General features: G+C 43.2%; 1 protein-coding gene and 1 long non-coding RNA gene across 11 annotated transcripts in view; one reads left to right on the forward strand and one right to left on the reverse strand.

The window, feature by feature from the left end:
- The window catches only part of nfixa (nuclear factor I/Xa), a 109,889-nt gene extending 93,063 nt beyond the window's left edge, over nt 1-16,826 (reverse strand). For 7 of the 9 annotated variants that reach the window (XM_040147056.1, XM_040147057.1, XM_040147048.1 and 4 more), the window contains exons 1-2: nt 16,721-16,826; nt 9,392-9,475 (exon numbers count right to left, since the gene is read on the reverse strand). In XM_040147056.1, coding sequence (XP_040002990.1) covers nt 9,392-9,475; nt 16,721-16,723 — 87 coding nt within the window. In that variant the 5' untranslated portion in view covers nt 16,724-16,826. Of the gene's footprint in view, nt 1-5,183; nt 5,321-9,391; nt 9,476-16,720 lie in introns of those variants that run through there. The other 2 variants (XM_040147052.1, XM_040147050.1) reach the window with 2 other exon arrangements.
- A 123-nt stretch (nt 16,827-16,949) lies between these two features.
- On the forward strand, nt 16,950-21,644 carry LOC120800750. Of its 2 annotated transcripts, none has more exons than XR_005709011.1 (2): nt 16,950-17,054; nt 20,442-21,644. It is a non-coding gene; the product is annotated as an uncharacterized LOC120800750 (long non-coding RNA). The 2 variants fall into 2 exon arrangements; XR_005709012.1 differs by lacking the exon at nt 16,950-17,054 and adding an exon at nt 17,072-17,164.
- Nucleotides 21,645-23,239: the final 1,595 nt, after the last annotated feature.

Below are 23,239 nucleotides of genomic sequence, written 5' to 3' on the forward strand. Positions count from 1 at the left end.
CATTCATGTGTGAGTCGTATGGTTTGGTAAAAACAACTATAATCACAGACCAACATAAGATCGCTATAGGGGCTGCCTGCTTCCACTGGCCACACATCAGCCTAAACCTAATCCACACTAGGAGGCAGAAGAGGACAGGGGGGAGGCGACACGTATTCACATGGACACACACGTATTGGACGCACACACACACAGGCCGATCCATCCAGGGAACAGCCACCTATTACCCTATTGTGCCAATTGCCTCAGTTAAGCATGGTAAACCCATTTTTTATAGGCGGTCAGGAAGACTGCACAGATAAAGGATGAGTAGAGCAACACAGTGCTGGATTTAACCCACCTCCAAGACAGATTCACACACATTCACACAATCGCACAGATGTACAGGAGGACTGTCCACAAGGCCACCTCGGGGTTTTGCTCGGGGCCTTACAGGCTCTTCCACGGTAAAACTTTAAAGTGCTACAAAAAAAAAACCAAAACAATACTTTTATTTCGTATACACATTTAATTCTTGACAAACATGTGCATCATGTTTTTTTCCTCTCCATGTAATCAGAATTTATTCAGATGCTTTTTAACTGACGTGGACATGTTGTGCCATTTCCCACTTCCCTGCACTCTTTCCTCCATCCCATCCCGCAGTCCCTGCCTACCAGCTCTCACTCTAGGCCAAGCAGTATAAGGTGGACCTGGTCTGCCTCCAGCATAAAGGATGAATAAGTAAAAGGAACACAATGTACCCCTGGGTTCTGCCTGCAACCCACTGCCTGCCTGCCTGCCTGCCGTCCTGGCACAGTTGGCAGGCCACTTTTACCCTGCCTACCGTCCACTACAGCAAACCTATTCTCTGCTGCCTGTGCTGTGCCTACCAACTAACTCAGTGTGAGCAGGATTAGAGTGTGTGTGTGTGTGTGTGTGTGTGTGTGTGTGTGTGTGTGTGTGTGTGTGTGTGTGTGCGTGTGTGTGTGTGTGTGTGTGTGTGTGTGTGTGTGTGTGTGTGTGTGGTACAAAGTGACACCAGTAAGGCTTGGTATGTTACCAGATCATGCAGGCCCACCTCGGCTTACCCCCCGCACCTCGGCTTTACACAGTCCGGCCCTGGTGAAACCAGAACTGAGGGCTGATGCAGAAGAGCCATCGGCTCAAAACGGGGAAGGAGTAACAAAGACACATTCTGTATGCATGCACACACACATACTCTCAGACGTGGACAGCTATGACATCCTGGTGTGGACTTGGGTCTTGAAAGTCTGACTTTTAATGAATTGATACTGGTGACTAAGACAAAATAAAACACATTTTGGGCTAAAGAAGGCTGTGTTTAGTTTAGACGATATTTAAGACAATATATTGTATGTAAACTGATTGTGTGGGCTCCACACATATTTCCACCGGCTATTTGCATCTCCGTGTGCACTAATTTTCAAACACTGTCTCGTCGAGATGATAAGTGCCTTTATCTCCATCACCAAAGACACCGACTACAAAATCTCCACATTCTTTCTGCCGCTATGGTTATATGGCATGGCTACAGTATGTATAGCTTTCACTGCATGCTTTCAAGTGCTTTGCCAATCTGCGCGGTTGAGCGAATCTCAAGGGCTCATTTGATCTCCAAATCTAAGAACACTTCAGAACTGCAAATAATCGGGCATGGAGCGCTTACGAGCGAGAGTCGAGCAAGCAAACCAAACTTTTTTTTTTTTTTTTTTTTTTGCGCGTGAACCTTGCGGGAAACGGTTAAACAGCCTCCCGCACAGTGTTAAACATCGCTTACTTTGCAGCAAAGCTTCAAAAGCTGGCAGTGTTTGCGAGACGCGCTGTATATTAGCAGCCCACATCTCATTTGGATAAGCGGGATTTAACCGGAGTCTGAAATAATTGATTTCAAAACGCAGCACATAAAAGTTTTAATTAACGACGCCTTCACGACCTTCAAAGCACATTAAAACTTTATGCAAATGCATTTCCGTCACAGGGATGTGAGACAATGCAACGCAAGGGCCGTAGAAAACCTCCCGGTGCTGTTTGGCAAGTGCACGTGCACCACTTCTGGCTGATCGGGTCCGTCACCTACCAGGCCATTCCAGCAAAGCTTTTATCAGCATTAATAATACATTGTAAATTGTTTACGCCCGTTTTGCGTGTTTCCCGTGATTTGTGAATTATTCACAGGACCAAGATCGAAGAGCACAGTCTCGATGCAGTCACAGGATGGCAATAGCAGCACGGGTACAGGTAGGGCCTTCCTCGTGCACGTCAGTATAATCCACCCATGTGTGCACGGGTGTGGACGCACATAAAAAAAACAATAAACTGTTCCGCCTCTTCGCAGAATTGGACCACGGATCATTAAAACAAATTAAAGGTCGAGTTTTAATTACAGATGTGAAACAGGGTGGGCGTCACTCAACGTGCAGGCAAGATGCGCGGACGTTTTTCTCGAGTTATTTATTGCCTGGTGTCATCTTAATGTCCCCTAAACGCAAACACGAGCTCCCACTGAGATATGAGGGAAGACGAGCAAATCAGCTCCGCTTGATATCTGTCAGTAGGGAGCGGGAGACGCACGAACAGCAGCCTAAGCAGATCAATATGTATCGCGCATATGGGCAGCACGCGTCCGCGCGGCGCTTGTGTGAGAGGATCTGCTGCCAATTAATTTTAATTAATGGAAAGAAAGGGGAAACTCGATGCGGACCTCTGCCTCATACCACCAGGCTTGGAAAATTATCTGTAGCCTACTAAATATGCAGTGGAGCCGTTGGACTTATTTTACGGAGCAAATCAAACAGACTATTGATTATAAAATGTCTCCCTCGCTGTTTCAGACCCACGGACGGCAAAGAGGCTAAGAGGAAATAAACAGGCACAGAAATGAAAAGGACAGAAGCAGAAGAAGTGACGTGAATGAGTCTGATGCAGCCACGGCCTCTGTCTTCGTTACTGCAATAATGGAAAAAAAAAACACAACTTTTTACTGTTGTTTGTGACAACTATATGGAGTCAGAGAAAACATACTGACGTCTGGTCAGAAGGCCTGAAATAACACCGAGAAGGAATCCTGCATGTTTTCCACCCAGCTCGTCAGATGAAGACAGTTCTGTTTAAGGAAAGGAATGATTACAATTTCTCTGCTGCATCACGCATGGTGTACAGCTCTAATATGATCTCGGATACATTTAGAAAAACTATATATACACACACATAATAGGTTATTATCCAGTTAAACAGCGGCGCTGAACGGCGTACCTCAGAGAGGAGGGCGGCAGGTCTAAAGCTGAACAGCTGTGAGTTTATAATGTGAAACTATTTCACATTGTAAATGAGTGCGTTGAAATGATAGTGTCTGATAATTACATTTCTTGCACTGCATAACTCCTGACTAACTGAAGCTCAAGACCTCAGATTTAAAACAAAAACAAAAACAAAACAAAAGACAAAACAAAACACATTTCCTTGTAGTAAATAAACTTGATCTTTGGGTGGGGGGGTAAAATACAGAAACACAAAAAAGACTTTTAGCCCGGTGTCTAATGTGATAAGCCGAGCGGCAGAGGGGGAAAACGGACATGCGGCGGCCTAAAGCTGAAGTTGCTGCTCACATCTGTTAACTCTGCAGTGGCTGCACTACACACCTAAATCTGTGAAGTACGTTCCAATTTAAAAACATAAAATTCAGATATGTAGTATGCATATACTGTGATCAAAGACAAGTGCACGGAAAACAAACCAAAATAAAAGGTCATTTACAGTTTGACCTTTGCTGTTGCGAGCTGCGATCTGGTTTAATCTACAGATAAAAGTCCCTGCATTGAAACAAGGCATATTCAGCACAAAAAGAAAATTTACTTACTGAGATTAAAAAAAAAAAAAAAAAAAAATAGGAATTAAACAACAGGCGTAGGCTATATCTCGCTCTTGTCAAAACGGCTTAATGGTTAACATAGCCCCGTATTTTTATAGTGAAGGAATGAATCAATTAAAGATTATTTTGTAGTGGATATTTTTGAATAGAAATACAATAATATCTAAAGGTAATTCCAGGGTCTTTGAGCTGATAGAAAAGATATTTCTAGACTTTTCTGTATAGTGCCAGAGGTGCGTATAGGGTTGAGGCCCGAAAGGTCAAAACTGGCTCTATAATTTTGCATTTAATTCCAAAAACGTGAGCTGAATTTTCAAAGCAGATACCTTCATTATAAACTGGAATTTATCGTATTGATTTAACACAGGTAAAACAAAAACTAACATTTATTCACCTCTAACTGAACCATTACCCCAAACGGCCTCTGACAATGCGCACCGGATAAAGCGAGATTTTATTTTTTTTAATTAACCGAGTGAACCTCTTAAAAGATCCGCCCGAATGCTGTCCTAAATGTAACGAGCATGTAAATAACATGTAGTAGCTCTGCTGCTTCTTTAAAGGTCAACCGTATTTTGTCATTAATCAAACTGCAACCGCGCAGCTCGGACACACGCCCACCAACCCCCTTTTTCGCCTTTGGGATGCCTGGAAAACTTTATTTATAAAGTCGTATTTCAAACCGAGGCGTACGGAGGTGGAATAAGCTAAACGAGGGACAGTTGCGAGGGGGTCCACGGTGACCCTACAGGCCCCCACGACCGAGCGTGGCTGAAGACCGGCAGACCTCCGTAACAGCCGAAAGTCAGAATCCCTCCTTCATATAAAAACACACACCGTCCTACAACTCAAGAAGCCGTATTAGAGCTCGATCTGGGGTTTATTATGTTTGCCGATGAAGCCGATTATTGCCTCAGGGTGACTGTAATTAGTCGCCAACTGTCAGGGAACCGAGTCCTTCTTCCCCTTTCTCCTGCCTCTGTTTTATATAAAATAGATTTGGGAGAAGCGCCATTTTCTCTCCAAACCATGCGCAATGAGACGCACAAGAAAGCCTGCTGGAGGAGTGCCATTAAAAAGAAAGGGGGAGAAAGGGAGCAAGCGAGGGGGAGAGAGACAGGGGGAGGTTAAACACTATCGGGGAAAAGGGAGCAGAGCTGGAAAAAGGTCCTCAAAACGCAACAAATGACAAGCAGCGGCACGACGGACAGCACAACACTGTAACCACATACAGTAGAAACAAACCGGAGGCGCGCTACACCGTAGAAAAAGCACCGAAGAGGAGCGTGAAAACGGCGATTTTTTTTCATACCTGTGTCAAGCAGTAAGGGGAGTACATGGTTGTGTCTAGAGATGAAAATTGGAGTAGTTGATAATAAAGTTGGATGGAGGTTCGCTGCGGTGCCGCATTGCAAAGCCGCTGTGGCTCAGTCCAGGCTGTAACCCCGCCTCACTCACAGTGAAAGCTCCGCACCAACTTTAGGGGAAAGTTTTTGCAGCTCTCTCTCCCTCCCTCCCTCCCTCTTTCTCTCTAACTCTCCCTCTCTCTCTCTTCCTACCCGCTTCTCTTTCAGATCGACACGAACCTTTTAACGTTATAGTTTTTCTTTCTTTCTTTCTTTCCTTTTTTTTTTTTTTTAAGAAGTAGTGCTTATTTAAAACCCCAGAGAGGAATCGTTTGAGAGACTGTATTCCTACAGTATTGTGGTGGCTTATACCGGTACACAGTGGTGTGTTCAGTGACCCTATCGTATTTTAAAGTTGTTGTTTTTTTAAATTATTCCCATTTGTAATATTCCTATTATTTTCATTTGGATTTACAGTTCTGCAGCGTTAGTTATTCTGCCTAAATGTGAATACGGGATTTATATTTTTCGTGAGAAAAATGATTAGACTGTGCTTTTCATCAATCTATCTATCTATCTATCTATCTATCTATCTATCTATCTAATAATTATGTTTTTAGGCTACAAATCATGAAAAGAAGACCAAAGCTCCAGTTTAGACAGATTAAATTAAACGTTTGTCAATGTTTGTTCCTCACAGCTGACAGTTACTCAGTGGTGAATTAACAATGACTTTATCATTTTATGGTACTTATAAAAATTTTTTAAATCTTTTGTGGTATCAGTTTAATATTCCAAAGAGACCTTGCTAGACTGTGATAACATTGAATCTTTCTAGCGCAGGCCTATAGCATATTTTTGACTCTGCTTTATAAATCAGTCTTTAAAAGCTTTAAATACGGAGAAAACATAAATGGTCGAGGGGTCAGATTTCCTCAAAATTATCTTTTTTCAACTTTCATATCCTTTGCTGTTAAGCAAAATGCAGAAGTAGACCCAAGCCTGACCAAAATAGAAGCACAGGTTTGAAATTTACAACTCAGATTTTGCTGTATTGTTTTGTCAGCGAACCAGCTGGAAGGCAACACACAGCTTTCCACACACACACACACACACACACACACACACACACACACACACACACACACACACACACACACACACACACACACAGTAAACTAATTCAAGTGTCTTAAGTGGAAGAGGCTCCATATCCTTAACTTGACCATTTGTTAATGTAAATCAAAGGTGGGCCGTGGACAAAGCATTTGATACAGCTGTGGACCCAACTTTGTGTTGAATTCAGTTTACAACGTGTCATCTGAAACTGACAGTCGATCCGAGGCTCGACTCTGTCAGCTCCACTTTTTCCTGAGGACACTTCAGTGCTGTTCATTGTGGGACATGGAGCCCCTCATCTAAGAGTTATAACCAGCCACATAAAACTTTTACAATAGCAGGAGCCTTCAAATATTCCCAATATTTCTGGGAATGTCTTTAAGGAACTAGACAAGTCCAACGTTATTGCAGGAAGTTGTAAATTTACTGTGTGTAAGACTGTAATTTATTCAGCTGCGATACCTTTTAGATTTCTGTTTCTCTCCTTTTTAACCAAGTCCAAGTCATATTCTAGTGTACTGTATGCGTATATGGAGACAAAAGATACCTGAACTTGGGCGAAGTGGTCTAAACCAGTTTCATTGTGACTCCTATTGTATGGAAGCGATACACTCTGTTTCTAATCAGGCTTGGCTTTATCCTCGCCCGCTGCCTGCTCCTCAGCCTAATCAAACTCATATATGCAGGCAGAGTGCCTGCAATTATACATAAGCTCCTGCCTTGTGCATGTGAGTGAGAGTGTGTGCGAAAGCCTTGTGAGAGGGTTTGGAAGTGTGTGTACAATTCTGTGTGTGCATATGCCTGTGAGAGTGTGTGTTCGAGTCTTACAAAACGTGAGCGAGCACACGTGTGTATGTGTGTGCGCAAGGGTGCGGTTTCAGGGGTTGAACTCACCCCAGTGCTCGAATGCCAAGTTTTTCAGGGGGATATGAAGCTGCGCAGCTTTACGAGACCTCAGCCTATGTAGGATACTCCGACGCTCGCACCACAGAGGCATATGCATATAATGTGCAGTATATACACACATACACGTACAAATGCATATACATACAATGCGCGAAATGTCTTGCGGGCAAAGATACACTGGCACAAGCAACTACAAAAAGAATTAGATTGAGAAAGAGAAGGAACACACTAAATAAAAGTGAAAGAAAGTGAAGCATACTGAGGTGTAGTCTTTTCCTTACCCAAAGTCTCTCCTCTTTCCAAACCACACCCCACCACGGCACAGGCCCAAACCCCAAAGCCTTTGTGTGCTCCCTTGCTTTCCCTCTTTCTCTTTTCGTCTACCCCTTTTTCTATTTCTCACTGCTTCTTTTTACTGACCTTTCTCTCCTTTTTCTATCTTAGAGTCTTTTGCTGTTCTTCCTCTCTTTCTGCCATCTTAATCACAGACACCGTCCTTTTCGACTTAACTGGTTGTCTTTGTCTCTGGCTTCAGTCTGGCTTGAGACGTCAATCTCAGTATTCAACACCGGTGCTTGGCTGTGACAAACAAACTATAGCAACCACAGAAGTTACAAAACACTGACGCTCAGGTTTTCTTTCCAAACTCTCTCTCTGCCCGTGATCAAACAGTCCAGTCTGACAATCACCTATGAAAGCCCCTCGTGCGCACAGGGCTCTAGTGGTTTCTGAGTCTATGTTTGCCATTAAAAAGCACATGAGAAAACCATATGGTGTCTCTAAAGTTAGCATGTTGTGGTCTTCCATTGATACACGACACTAGCCATATACTTGCTGTTTACCATCGCCTGTGGCTAGGCCATTAAATATTGAAAGTGATGTAGCATACTGATACTGCCATTAGCATGCTAAATGTGTGAGACAGGTGGTTGAGGCTGCCTTTCAAAAGGCTGGAAATACGTGAACGGAAAATGTGTGTAACTGTACAGTTTACTACATTGTACAGTGTAAATATTGTTTGAGTAAGCTGTTTATGTGTGCTCTGGGAGGGAGCCTGTCAGTCAAATGCATACAGGCATATGCGGTCAGAGAGAAATGGCTGACTGGCCGTTATGGCTAACAAGCATATCATACACAGTGTGGATCCCAGAGACTCTATGGATCTGTTTGCAATCCGAGTGTGTGTGCAGAGCAATGTGTCACGCCGGCTGCTTTTACTGTGTTTACTGTGTGCTATGGCTGCTCATACGTTTCACTCCAACTGGTTTGGATTACTGCGCTTCTAACGTTTATTTGTATTCAACAGGGAGAAAACGTATAGATTTATTTTTCTAGTCTGATGTCATCATTACTTACTTTAAGTGGCAAATGCTGCACGTCATATTACAGCATATAGGCCAAAGGAACCATTTTACAGGCACTCCAACAGTTATCTATAAACTCAACTTTTTTTTACAAAGATATGAAAATGACCACATGCAGTACACGTCACACACAGAAAGCGTCCTGCAAAAAATCCTCCGTTTGGAGATGTTTTGCATTTTTTTTTTTTGTCTTCACTGGTTGCCGGCGACGGCCTCCATTAGAAGAAAATGTGTGCGGACTCTGCAACAAAGGCAAAGTTCTGACAAGCATAAATCATACTTTGTGAAAATACATGTCACAGAAAAGTTGACATTATGAGGAAATAGAGTGTTTTTGCAGGGCACTGCTGCCACACATCAGCACAGTCGACAGATGAGTTCAGGACATCCATGATGACATGTGGGAGATGTTACAGGAAATGGATATAAGAGCATACTAATGGCAAAATGTCAACACTCAAAAATGTGGATGTGTTTCCTGGACACATTAACCCCCGAACCTCCCATTCAAGATCTGAAGAATGAAGATAATATAGTGGTTAACATCCCCATGGTGAAGTGTGACCGTGTAAAAATGATTCTGTAGCATGCTCTGCTGAGTCTTTTGTACTCTGAATCCCCTTCTCCTCTCAACTGCGGTAAATCTTTACAGAGGAAAAAGGAGATTATTTTTAATGGACGGGGCTTGTTTGTGCGTCCAGGAAATATGTCGTGGGACATCAATACAATCACAAGGACAGATGTAGAGAGCATGTACGTGTGTGTGTGTGTGTGTTTGTATATACCCTATATGTATCAGACACGAGGAAACATTCAGGCATCCCTGGGCCTCTAGCAGGATCGTCGTTTACCAGGTAGGTGTCAGTAGCCTAAAAAAACAGAGAGATGGTTATTTAGTTAAAATTTTATTAACTTGGTAGCACAGTGATTTTACCATAATATTAGAGACTCCTTTAGGAAGCAGATCTCAACTGTGTTTGATACTAGGTCACCAGAAATTCTAGCGTTTGCTAATTCAGTGGCTGCTTGAAACCTGTTACTTTGTATGAGGCAAAGGTTAAGCTACAAATGTTGAGCTTCACTAGGCCTGAGAAATAATGCAGTTTAAAAAACAAACAAAAAACACTTACTATTTCAAAAGATCCTGGGAAGTTATTAAAATCTGGACAGACATTTGTGAACGATCGTGTCCTGAAATCACCCTGATCAAACATGGATTTTCTTGCTTCCTCTTTGTGGGACAACCCTAAAATGTACCTGTTCTGTGTTAGACAATCTTATAACCCCTACTTGTTTCATTTCTCCACAGAAAGCACAGCGCCTGTTAACAACTCTTGCACTATACATCCCCAGCCAGGCTGTCTGTAAGTATCAGTGTGTATGCATGCATGTGTGTGTAAGTGTGCATTCAGGGAGCTTCATTTGTATTCTAAGTCAAGCAGGCAGGCAGGCAGGGTTCTGGCAGGGCCTGGAGCTGTGAAATGGGCTCTCCTTGCAGTTCTGCCGTTGATTGGATCAACCTATCCCACTCTACTTAGCCGAAGGGAGCCCAAATCCCACAGCCGCTGTGCCGTTCTGTGAAATCCTATTTCATTTCACAACTTTAACGGATAAAAAAGCGTGCACACACGGTTGTGCCAGCCCAAGACCCCATGCCACATTTATTTAGCTGAACAGGAGCAGAGAGAAAGCAGTGTATCTGGTTGTGTGGAAACGTTTAAATGCACGCGCATATAGTCTGACCCTCTTGAAATTATAATCACCTGCATGCATATACATTTTCTTTCCACGCCCATGTGCTCTTTGCCTTGCACACAAACACACAGCAACACACACGAGAACACGCACACAGCAACGCACACGTGCATGCCACTTACGCAGACACACAGACACAAACCCCATAATAAGAGCCAGACGTTGGCAGACCACACAGCCCTGAGTTGTGGTGAAAACAAAGGCTATTCATATCCTTCGCAATGAGAGGTCTGTACAGCTAACTCTCTTTCTCCCTCTCTCCCCCGTCTCTCCCCTCCGCTTTTTATTACAGATAATCTGCACTCGCAAACCTTCCATTTTTCTGCAATTGTGCGATTTCTAATCATCTTTATTAGTCCATAAACATGTTTTTTTTTTTTTTATTTAGTCTCTTTTTATTGCCGAGGCCCTCGGCTCCTTAAGGGGGCAACACAGTGCCCATTGTTGAGTCTCAAGAAGAGGATGAAGCCAGGAACGGGTTGAGCGAGGCCTGCTGATAAGACAGCAAAGCATTATGGGAATGGGGTAGCAGAGTTCCTCAGATGCACACATACATTTACATGCTGATGCACACACAAACAAACACGCACACACACACACACACACACACACACACTAACACACCCACAAAACATAATGCAAACACTCAGAGTCTGCCAGGCCACATGTGTCTGATAACGAGACGATGCATCTGATTGGCCGGCGGTCAGAATAATGGCCAGGATCCACGGCACCTGTGTGGGGATCCGCATCAGTGCGAGCCTGCCGACTACCAGCAAGCGGACCACAATGCATCAGGTGTGCTGGAGCCTCTGTGATTGGCTGTCCCCAGTCAGAGACAGGGTCAGGTGCACTAGCAAGCCTCCGCGGATTGGCTGAGCCAGACCCAAAAAGCTGCGGATGGGAAAGAGCTGTTTTCACTGGCTGCCACTGCCTCATTCTGCTGGTGAATGGGTGTCTGGGTGGATGGCACTGGGACAACCGGTACAACTGAGAGTGTGTGAGATTACATACTGACTATTTGAGAAAATCTTTTGTACATGTTTAGGCCTTCATATACAGAGAATCTCAATTATATTCATTCTTTAACTTGACCCGAGGAGCTGTTTGAAACAATGTGAAAACACACAAAAAATCAACTGCACTCCAACAATAGATCATTTGCTCTCTTTTCATATTAACCAGCCAACAAAGAGGAATTTAAATGTCCCCTTTATGTTGTCAGCCACAGAGAAACAGGTGTTGATGAACCGCAATCCCATTGTGCAACAGCGAATAACATGAAGCTAATGAATTGGCTAAGCTCTGTACCTGCCACTAGGGAGGCCAGAACATACTGACTCCCTTTGTAGCAAACCCCAAAAAAACTCCAGGCCCCCAAACGCTCTCTCCTGCAGCAGTGTATGAATTATATATTGTACTATATATATAGAACATATGCCCGGCCCATATGGCCAGCCCTGAGCGAAAAAATCTCAAAGCCCTTCTTAATTAACATTTTAGAGGGAAGATTCAGAGGCGGGAGATTGAGTCAGTGACCTATTTGGAGTCCATCATCGCCCAATGCAAATGTGTTAATTGAGACAGATTTTCCCACTCCACAAATATGTGGAGTACTGGATGTGGTGGAGAATTTTTTTTTTTTTTTGTCTTAGCCATCTGATCTAGGGTAGGGGTATAGTGTCTGTTTTAAACTGCCTTTCCTGCTGCCTCCACCGACAAAAGAAGACACTTCTCTTTCACTTACTCCCTCACTATCTCACACAGTCTTTCCTTGGCTCGCTGTCTCTCTCTCTCTCTCTCTGGGTATGTGTTGGCGACCATATGGCCAAATTCTTTGGAGGTGAGATCTCCAAAACCTGCTCACACACTCACACACACACATGTGTACTCTCACGCACACACACACACACACACACACGCACGCACACACACACACACACACACACACACACACACACACACACACACCTCCACAGAGCTTTGTGTATGAAAGGCCCTGATGGTGGAATTTGTTCTCAGATGGCTCCATTTTAAAGCACATGAATGGCAACATATCAATGATACTCCTCTCTATCTTTCTGTCTCTCTGCATCTCACATTAGCAGTTACGCACAGGCACACACACTTACACATTAATTCACCACCTACACACAAAAACTTACTCTGTTCACACACCCTAGTGCAGTGCTGTCCTTGTTTCCAGAAGCCATTTATTCTGGCGTCCACACAATCATCAACCACAAACACTATCACCGTTGTCAGTCCATCTTTTAAAAACCATAATTATTATCACCACCATTGTGTCTTAAATGTGTTTTTATCATCATGATTTGGTGGCTGAAAATAACGTTGCCAGGTTTAAGGCACAGGATGAAAATGGGGGGATGGGGAAAGAGAGAGAAAGAGAGTCCAGCCAACCTGCGTGAGATGGCAACCACTTCAAAGATGCCGGGCCGCACCGGCGATCTGTTCCACGGTGTGTGAGGGGTGTATGAAAGGCAGATATGGCCGCCGTGTGAGTCCCTGCCAAAGCTACCTCAGGGAAAAATGTTAGAAAAATACAGTTTTTCACACAGGCATCTCAGGGGGTGAAGGGAAAACGGGGAGAATGAGAAAGAAGATGAGAAACTGGGGGGCTGCATTAAAAAAAGAAAGATAGATGGATGGCTGAGCAGAGTGGGGCTAATTATTTCACTCCACTTGCGGGTCCTGAAAGTTTTGTTGGGTCAGAAGTACAGCCAAGATGCAGTGCTGAAGATTGCACTTGGCTTAATTATGCAGTTGTTTTTAACACAATAGTAAACGGTGGGATTCTGGATAAGGCATGAGGCACACAGTGTGAACAGTTTCTGTTAAGGAGGGCTGACGGCAGGAGGCAGGAGCATAAAATAATTTCAGATGACTTAAGCAAAAAACATCTGACTTTTTGCCGGAAATTCACCCCTGTGTGTGTTGTGTGTGTGTGGTTCAAATGAAAGGTGCTTGCAGTGTATGTAAATCAGCTGGGTGAGGTGAAACTTTTGTCTGAGTAATAGGTGTGAAACTACGCCAGCCCAAACACTAACTCTCCTGACTCCATGTAAAAAAAAAACAAAAAAAAAAACATCCTTTCACCACAACTGTTACAGTGAAACAAGTTTGAACAGAGCACACATTGTGACACACCCCAAGATTCGCTTGGCTTGGCACCTTGCCTGTCAACTACTGATCTTGCTCGACAGGCTAGGCTATGGACTGTGGCCTTTAGATAATACCATGCCAATTGTAACACTGAACTTCCCGGGCTGCAACATTTCGCTGCCACACTGCTTGAACCGTACGCCGCCTCCGTACACTAGGTAACCCAATGCCACTGGCACCCCTTTTCCTACATGGGTCCTTACTCTAGCCTCTTTAATGGCCAAACCACACTCAGTTAAGGCCCAGCCGCACTGGCTAAGTGCATTTAACAATGAGGTTTGCGCTGGTACAATCAGCCCTTTGTGTCACAACAAGGACTGATCCATGGGGAGATTTTCTTGTGGTTATGGTTCTAATACAGCAGAGTTTACCACAAAGACCAGGAAGCATAGAGTTACATTACAAAACACACACATACACACACTCAGAATGACTCAATAAGGCGGCGTGTTGAGCTCATTTCAACTGTCTCACCCACTTCCAGCTCAAGTGAAATGATGCTCTAAAAATTAATTTAATAATATGGTAAGGTTTACACCCAACTCCCTGCTTGGCACCAATAACAGCCTTGGCTTGTATTTGACTGACAGGTTCTGCGGTTGGCAGGTTTTCTCTGCAACAACTACAGTTCAACCAACTGTGAAATCATAGGCCCACAATCAAAACAAAATGAGGATTGTAATATCCCTGCCAATTATGAAGCATTGTCTAATGGTACATTTACCTTAAGAAATATAGACAGATAATTGAACATCATACTCGACATGATAAATCACGTGACCTCGATTTGACGTTTGTCAAACCGCTCGAGGCCTGTGTTGTTTTGCAGGTATGACTGGATGTCACTTCTGCTGGGGCAAAGGGGGGGGGGGTTCGGCAGGTGACTTCATAATAAAATTATGTGACACAAATATGTATAAAACGCTTGAAAATATGTATCCTTCTGACATGACAATGTGTGGGGATCATATATCATTTATCTGAGGGACAGAAATGAAGTTGCTCCTGTAAAGCTGGGTGATGATAGGCAGAATAATTAAAACTGTCATTTGTGCCCTGAATAACATTGCTGTATACGACAAACATTTGCTTCTTGTTGCTGACACTTAACTTCCCCTCCAGTTTGAAAAGCCCACTGAATGAACTATAGAATCCCCCTGGAAGAATACCTCCCTGAAAACGAATAAACAGATCTAAAACATCCTCCTGACAGGAGCTTTTGAGTCGCAAGTGTTATCAACTATTGCCCATATTTTGATTTATTGCTTTGCTGTTTGCTTTTGCTTTTTTATTTTGCGATGTATATTGTTTTTATTGGCGAGACAATGCCATTGCCACATGCCAGTGCCACACGTTGCCATTTCAAAATTACATCCAGGTAGTGTTTCACTCTATGTGAAGTATTTTTGTTTTATTTTTAGGGACCAGGATGTGGTGTGAGTCTTCACCTCGGACTTGCCAGAGGCCTGTTGAAGTGTTTTTTTTTTTGTGTGTAACAGCATTATTACACACAGGCAAACTGCTTGGTCAGTTGCCTTTAAAGAGCTATATTGTTTGTGCAATAGCAATATTGTCTTGTTGGTAAAATTTTGAATAATTTCTGATCATGTGTGTGCTTTAGTACTGTGTTGTGTTTCTAAGTTACGACAAAACTGTCCATTGTCACCTTAAACTATTTAAACAGGTCTTACTAAAACCAAAAGCACAGAACACAGGACATACAGGCAAATTGTGCTACCTTTACTGTAATCTCTTGGGTTGATGATAAAAGATCAATTTAATGTAGGTCACAATATCAGCCTAGTGCGATTTTAATTTTAGGCCATTATAATTCAAAAGCTTTGAAGTGCAGGATGATAGAGACTGTTTAATGTCAGAGAATCGTTTTCCAGATATTAATCATCTGATGCACTGAGAAAAAGCCATAAAAAGAACAAAAGGGCAGCGATCACGGTTCAAGTAGAAGCTTGTAGTGAATTGTAATATTTAAAAAGATTATTAGTTCATCGTCATCCGAGCACAGATTCTTCCCTTTCATTTGCAGATCAACATTAAATGCTACGGAGGCGCCCTTATCCCTGCTGCGTACCCTATAAGCACTCTCAGCACTTGTTCCGGGGGGCACAAAGACGGTCTGTGTGTCACCTCGCCTCCCCACCCCCTTGTAGTTGCTATAAAGTGTCATCAACTACGCAAATGAAGTGCCCATTGATACAACCAAAAAACAAACAACAACAAAAAAAACCAAAAAACAGCAGCGGCTTCGGACAGAAAAGACACGGGCCGGGTGCAAGGTGGAGGACGGTGCAGCAGCCCTGCGCCACGCGGACTTCAAAGATGCTTGCAGAGTATCATCATCATCATCATAATACACACACTAATAAATACCGCCCACGTGCCATCTCTATATACTGGCTTTTCAGATCTTCTCGGTCTGTGGTCGCGTGTGTGTTTTATTCTGTTTGATCTGAGCAGCGCAGGAGGATGAGCCTCCACTCTGTCAATCGGTGTCTACCGGGCCACTTAAACGCCTCTGCAAACATTTCAGCCCGCACGTTGTTAACCCATCAGACACGGCAAATTGATTTAAATCAGGAGACAGATTTTGGTTCGTATTATACCAGAGGCATATTTATAGCGTTGTTGTGTCTTTGAGGAGGGTTTAAGGATATTACGCACAAGGGAGAGCAAGAAGAGAGCAGTTCACACAAAAATAAAAACAAGCCTTTTTTAGACTCCCAAAATTCAGAGCTGCTTTAAAATACATTGTTGGGGAGGGAGAACTATGGCACAATCAGCATGCCAAATGTTTTTCAGAATGTGGTTAGTCAGAGTGAGTTTGCATTATTCATAATTATCAAATTTGGCAGGCAAAGTGCGTGCTTTTAAACATAACACCCCCACACACTCTCTCTTTCTCCCTCTCTCTCTCTCTTTCAAACACACACACACACACACACACACACACACACACAGGTGTGTTGTATCGTCATCTATGGCCTCACACTCCGCAGCCAAATCCACCGCAGTTCTGATCTTTCACGAAGAAGCTAAAAACCTAAAAATAACTGCAGGGATGCGGTTAAACAACATGCAGGGTCTGGTCCGTTTTCAATCCTATAGACTTCGCCCTATAGACCCAACAGAGGGGAACTATTGAGTTACACAGCACGTACCATTATAGCGTGGGGAGATCTGCCAACCCTCTCAATGCCCCATTTTCCTTTAAAAGTTCAGCTTCCAAAAAAGTGAGAGAGGGAGAGCGAGGGCTGAGGGAGGAAGACTTCGTCTCTTAGCTGTTGCCGGAAGCAAAAAAAGGACCTTTAAACAAGTCGGCCTTAGGCCCAGATAGAAAAAAAAACACGCTCTTTCAAAAGTGGGTCCACTCTGCAAGAGATAGGAGGAAAAGAGGACAGCCGCTCCGAGCCCTCCGTCTACGGCTGTTTGGCCTCAGATGCGCCCATGTCCACCGGCAAGAAGTCAGGGAGACGTCTGCGTCAAAGTCCCGAGGTGCGTCCTTCAGCGGCCAAACTTGTCCGGAAGATCGGGAGAAGCTAAAAAACTCCCCGAAATGATGTTAATAACACGATAAAATTAATGGACGGAAGGGGTGAGGCAAAGTAAGTTTTCTTTATATTGTTTTTCCGTGTGGAGCATTTGCAGTCGCGCGGCTTCTGTCTCCAAAACGTGTCCAAAAGCGGCTGTCTCCTGCGCCGCGCATTCGATCTGTTTTACCCTCGTATCGCTCTCTCTCCTCTCTCTTGTTCCAAACACACACAAACACACGAGCGCACACACACGGAGTTGCACACAAACGGGGGGACACCCCGGGTCCCTCGCCGCCTCCTCCTCAAAGCCGACGAGATGAAAGAGCAGCCTGCGTTTTGCTTCTTCGAAAATCGTTGCAGCCTCGCCGATAGCAGAATGCCTGCACAGCGACACGTCGTCGGCGCGGGCTTTCGGCGGGGCTCCGGATCCCTCGGTGCGTAAAATGGAAGCTCTCCGTGCGCTCCGGCAGCGACGACAGATAGCCTGCACTTCCCTCCCCAAAAATATCAGCCACTAAATAGCTCACCTCACCAACTTGTGCCCTGTTTACACACACACACACACACACACACACACACACACACACACACACACACACACACACACACACACACACATACACTCACACAAATAATAGACGGGGAATTAGGGCAGTTGTTTACAGTGAAGGTGGGGGGTGGGGGGGTGGGGTGGGGGGGCAGCTTCAGCCGGCAGCGTCGATCTGGTGAATTATTAGGTGAATTATTAATAAAGCGAGCGGTGTGCAGTCTGTCGCGGAGAGAGCGGGGCGGCCAGGGGAGCAGCTGGGGCTTTAGGAGCATTAGGAGGACCAGGGGCTAAATCACGGATGGCGCGGGATTAGGGCTGCACTGGCTCCTGCCTACCGCCTGCACTTACCGAAGGTTTCAGAGTGGCACTGTGGGCACGGCACGACCCGGACCGCTCCGAGCCTGGATAGATCGAGCTACCAGAAAAAAAAAAAAAAAAAAAAGTCGGTAGCTTCGTTTAAGTTGAAAGAAGCCACTGAGAACCAGTGACCTCTTCGCTACCGTGTAGCTGATCACATTCAGTAAAAGTACCGAAAAGCTGCCAGTCATCAGTCATTGAACCCAAAGGCATTTAGTTTGTATGAGGAGGTTCAGGGGGTCGCGGGGGCAGGACTTGGCGTATTTTTGAGATCGGTAGAGCTGTGACACACATGTGGGGTGAAATGTCTTCTGTTGATAATGATGATAGTTGTAAGCTTTCACTTGAAGTCTCTATTAAACGCTCCACTAACAGGGTTTTACAGTCACAGTGCCTCCCAACACAAGTGACGCAGTGAAGCAACAGGATTAAATGGGGCTGAGACAGGCTGCTTGGCTACGTAGCGCTTGTACTGTAAGACACGAGGGAGCTGCGCGTGGCGACGTAACTCCAAAAACCGCGCAAAATGCACCTTTTAAAGATAGCGTTCATCGTTGATAGTTTGGGAGCGCGCGTGTGTGTGCGTGTGAGTGTGTGTGTGTGTGTGTGGGGGGGGGGGGGGTTAGAGGCCTGCGGCGACCAACAACAGCAGCAGCCACAACAGCAGCAGCCAGGACCAACACACCGGCCCGAGACAACAGAAAAGGCCAGAGTAAAACACACGTTGGACATGATCCGGTCATTTAGGAAAAGGCCCAAGTGGAAGCTCAAAACGTCGGCGGACGTTCAAATTAGGAAAGCGAGCCATTTATGGAACCTGTACATCCCGTCCCGTGATGAGGAGTATCAAGTTGAGCCCCTCTGACAAACCTGAATGTGGCCTGCAGGACCTGCAGGGACGCCCTGCTGCCCCGCAAGAGCGCGGGACAGAGCAAAACAGACGGCAGTTAAAACCAAAGAAAGCACTGCAGCAGTTTTAGAAGGCATGTTGAAATAAGAAACGAAAAAAGATCGAAAACCATTGCGCAGCCCCTTGGCTCCGCACCTGCAAGGTCCAATCAAATGGAAAAAAAATCCAGCTCTTTCTATTTCTTGTCTGGTTTCATAATCAGAGTTTCACATGCCAGGCTTCGCTAAACAGAAACAAACGGTTGGCTTTCACGAAAACAACCAAATAAATCTTTTCTTAGTTGCTGCAGATGACTGTGCCACTGCCGATCTTTACTGTCTGGTTAAATCAGTTCACCCCTGTCTGTAAAATCTGTTTGTTTTCAGTTGTGCGTGTGTCGTTATCTGTCTTTTTTTTTTTTTTTTTTATAAAGTCAGACGTCTAATGACATTCCTCCAACATGACGGCTCATCAATAATTAAATGCTGACCTCCCCACACATTTGGCCACATCAATTATTTATCTGTCATTGAATTTGTGATTTAAGTTTATGTTTCAGACTTATTTGGATGATTCAATTTAAGAAGAAAGCGTGTCTGGGGTGAGATGACAGTGTGTGTGTGTGGGGGGGGGGGTTAAAGTTTTTTTTTTTTTTTTTTTTCCTTTTGGTAACGGAGGCCCCATTGGCCCCTTTACTCGGCAGCAGTGAGATAAAATGTATAGTTTTTGTTGGTGTCATAGTTTCAATGTTGTTTGACATGGAAGTCAACAAAGACTCTTTAGTTAAGAACGGATTCCGTTGATTAGACCAGAGCAATAATACACATAATGTACCGTGGTTTAACTATAGGCTGCTCTCTCAACGAGTCAACTTAATGCTGCAGACTTTCACATATGCAGCTAAAAGGCCTTTTTTTTTGGCACTGAAACGAGAGAATCTGTTCTATATTTCGATCCTATATTAAAAAGTACATTTTCTTTCTCCCCCGATTTCATTAATTGGAAAAAAGGTGATCATTTAAATGTCCATGTGCTCAAATATGATCGCACAAATCCTCCAAATTTTGGTTGTTTTGATTTTTTTTTTTTTAACTGTTGATATTATCATTTTTAAAATGAACAAAAGTTATTAGTCGAGACATGGAACAAAACTACAAGTTGCCGCAGTGACACGTTAACAACGTCGGCGAGAGGCTGAATTAAAGGAAAATGAAAATAAATATCAGTATACGCTCACAAACAAAAAATAACTACAGCATAATCATTAATAGCATCGAAAGTAATAATAATATAAAAATTATAATAATACAATAATATATACAACAACAACAACAACAACAACAACCATAATAATAATAATAATAATAATAATAATAAAAATAATAAAAGCCGAAAAATACAGTCTAATTCATAATTCTACACGGTTTGATGATTAATTGATTGAATGACATATCTGCCTCAAGCGGCTGTATAATTTTCACACTGTATGCCATGACCTTCTTCAGTTTGTTTTTTCATATTTTTAAAATATTAACTCTGGTGTCTTTTTACAGATGCTGGTGACTGGGAAGCTCACACGTGCCCGACGGCCTGTTTGGAGACTGACCAGTTGACTGGAAATACACCAAAGGAAAAAAAAAAAACAAAAAAAACCGCCTTTAAAACCCCAAATAATCCCACGACACGATTTTTTTCTCAACCCGTAATTCATTTACAACCAGCGGTTAGTGCAGTTGGACCACACCGTGCGCTCAGCACGGCCAGCTCGAGCCCCCGAAAGTTGCAGGAGGCCAGACAGATTTTCCTGCGGGTCTCAGGTAATAAAACGGCTTCTGAAAAACGTGAATAAACTCGAGCAAATGTGTTTCTGGAACGAAAAAATCGGAGGCTTTGTTGCATAGTTGCTCGGCGCACAATCGAAAAATAACATTTATTAGCACTGCAATGAGACAGCCAGGTTGTTGATTTGCCAAACAACTCACCACCAACCAAACGTGGAGTGCGAAGCTTTTCAGGTTTTGTTTTTTTTTGTTTTTTTTAAAAATGGCCAAAGAACACAGGCTATTTCTGAAAGCTAAAACCTGCAGAAAAAAAAGAGATGGCTCTCGCGGGTGCATTTACCTGCAAAGCACCTTTGCAATGAAACTGTGCTGGGAAAAAAAAAAAAAAAAAGGATAGGTAAAGACGTTGTCAAGTTTAGTCCCAGATCAAATCTATGTTTATGAAGAATTTCAAAAAATGGGCCTAGAGCAAAAGCAGAACTACACCCGGGCTACATGTTGATGAGCATTAAAATGTTGCTGTAATGATTCAAGTATGGAATAAAAACCGGGAAGCTGTCTGATGAAACAAGTCCAACCTGTGTGAATAATAACTTCCAAAAGTCTGATCGCCATCGCAAAACAATCGGCCCAGTTCGATGAAACTGGCTCGTTACATATCTGTACACTCAATCATTAATGCTACACAGAGGAAACCCACTTGCTTTTGTCTGTTAATGTGGCTTAAATAATAATTTAGACTCCCTCCTGCTGATGCTGATGCACCATATGCTTGTAGCAGCTGACCTCGTTTAAATTAGGCAATAATTCCCATGTTTTTCTTAAAATAATGTTTAAGAAAATGTGGCCTGCTGGTCTGAATTTAACATGGTTCCCCGACACGATTTTTGTTTATAAAATTAAAACCATCCACAGCCATCAGATTGTTGTATTTTGTGGGGAGGAGAGAGACAATAATAAAATAACTCAAAACATTTTGTGATAATCTCTTGACTCATATTATTGAAACAAAATTAAATGGACGAGCCACCCACAGAAAAGTTCATGTGTTTTGTTCCTGTTCAGTGTTTCTTGGAGGAAAACATGAAACATCAAATCTAAAAAAAATAAATTCAGTTGATATGTTGCAAAAGTTAAAAAAAAAAAAACAAACTGCAGGAAACTTACTGGGCCTAATCATGTAAGGCAAGCTATAAGCGTCAATTAGACTGAGCTTTGGGTTAATGAAAGCTCTGAGTAGTGTGTCTCACCACAGCCCCCTTAACCAGCCATTACTGCAGACCACAATGGCTCTGATACCATGCTGTTTTAAGACCCAGCATTATGTGGGCAATAAGTTCCCTAAACCTCACTGTGAAAAGAGAAGTGCACATTGTGGGATCAGGCAGGCAAAGGTCAGACAACATGCGAGAACGTTTTCTAAGTCCTAAATTCTTGTTTCTGAATCCCCTGAATGAATCGGGGGACATTTTTTACTCCAAGTTTTACATTGCGGGCGGGAACACAACTTCAAGCCCTGACTGACGTGTTGACACTAATTATCAGAGAAGAGGTGATCCTATAAGTTGCCGGTCGGCCGGCGGGGGCGAGGAATATTCACTTCTCAAAGGTGGACTTGGTGCCAACATGAGTTTATAAGTTTAGTGGCACAAAAGAAAAAGGTTCAAGCCAGAAAACAGAGTCTGCAAATGAGTTGAGCAGCCATATAAACTGAAATCAACAGGTACGCAGTCTTATCAAAGAAATTAGTACATATTGAGGTGTATAAGAAGGATAACAAAATAAAGAAACATCTTAAATTAGTGTTAACTAATTTAAGATGTTAAAACAATTAACTTAAAAGTTAATGGTTGTTCCCTATATCACAACACTGTAATTTGTGTCTAAATGGATTATTTATTTATTATTGCAAAAGATAATGAATGACAATAAACCAAAGCAAAAAAACCCCAGGGTGATTTAAAATAACAGACAAAAAAAAATCTATATCATCAGAAGTTCTGAATAACCTCGGTGAAACAATCAAAAAGTCATTCATTAAAACTACCCCCCCCCCAAAAAAAAAGAGAAAAGCGGAAACAAAGAAATGCAAAAGAAAATGGCACCTCACCCCTACAACTTCAGTGTTATTTACAAAATGTACATAAGCCTATTCTATATACATATTTACAAAGATACTCACAGTCAAACTACAAGCCAGAGGATCACACACACAAGCAATAAGCAAAGGCACATACAAAAACTACAAACTACAAAGGAGCAATCGAGCAATAGAGATACAATCAAACAGATGTACGACAGAAAGGAAAGCAAAGATAGCTGAGCTGCATTTTGAAAACTAGACTGCACAGCTACAAAGTACAGCAGATAACAGAAATAAAACTCAGAGGCCTCAGTCCTACTGCCACTCTGACTCCTGGCTGCAGCACTGCTGACATCTATACTCCCACTGTCCCTCTGCTGCAGTGAGGTCGGGGGGAAAATGAAATGCTCTCTTGCCCTTATACAAAATATACTCTATACCAAGACCATATATCTAAGTCAGTGAAGCTTTTTTTTTTTCCTCTCTG

This window comes from Xiphias gladius, chromosome 15 (genome assembly GCF_016859285.1).
Source record: "Xiphias gladius isolate SHS-SW01 ecotype Sanya breed wild chromosome 15, ASM1685928v1, whole genome shotgun sequence".
NCBI lineage: Eukaryota > Metazoa > Chordata > Actinopteri > Istiophoriformes > Xiphiidae > Xiphias > Xiphias gladius.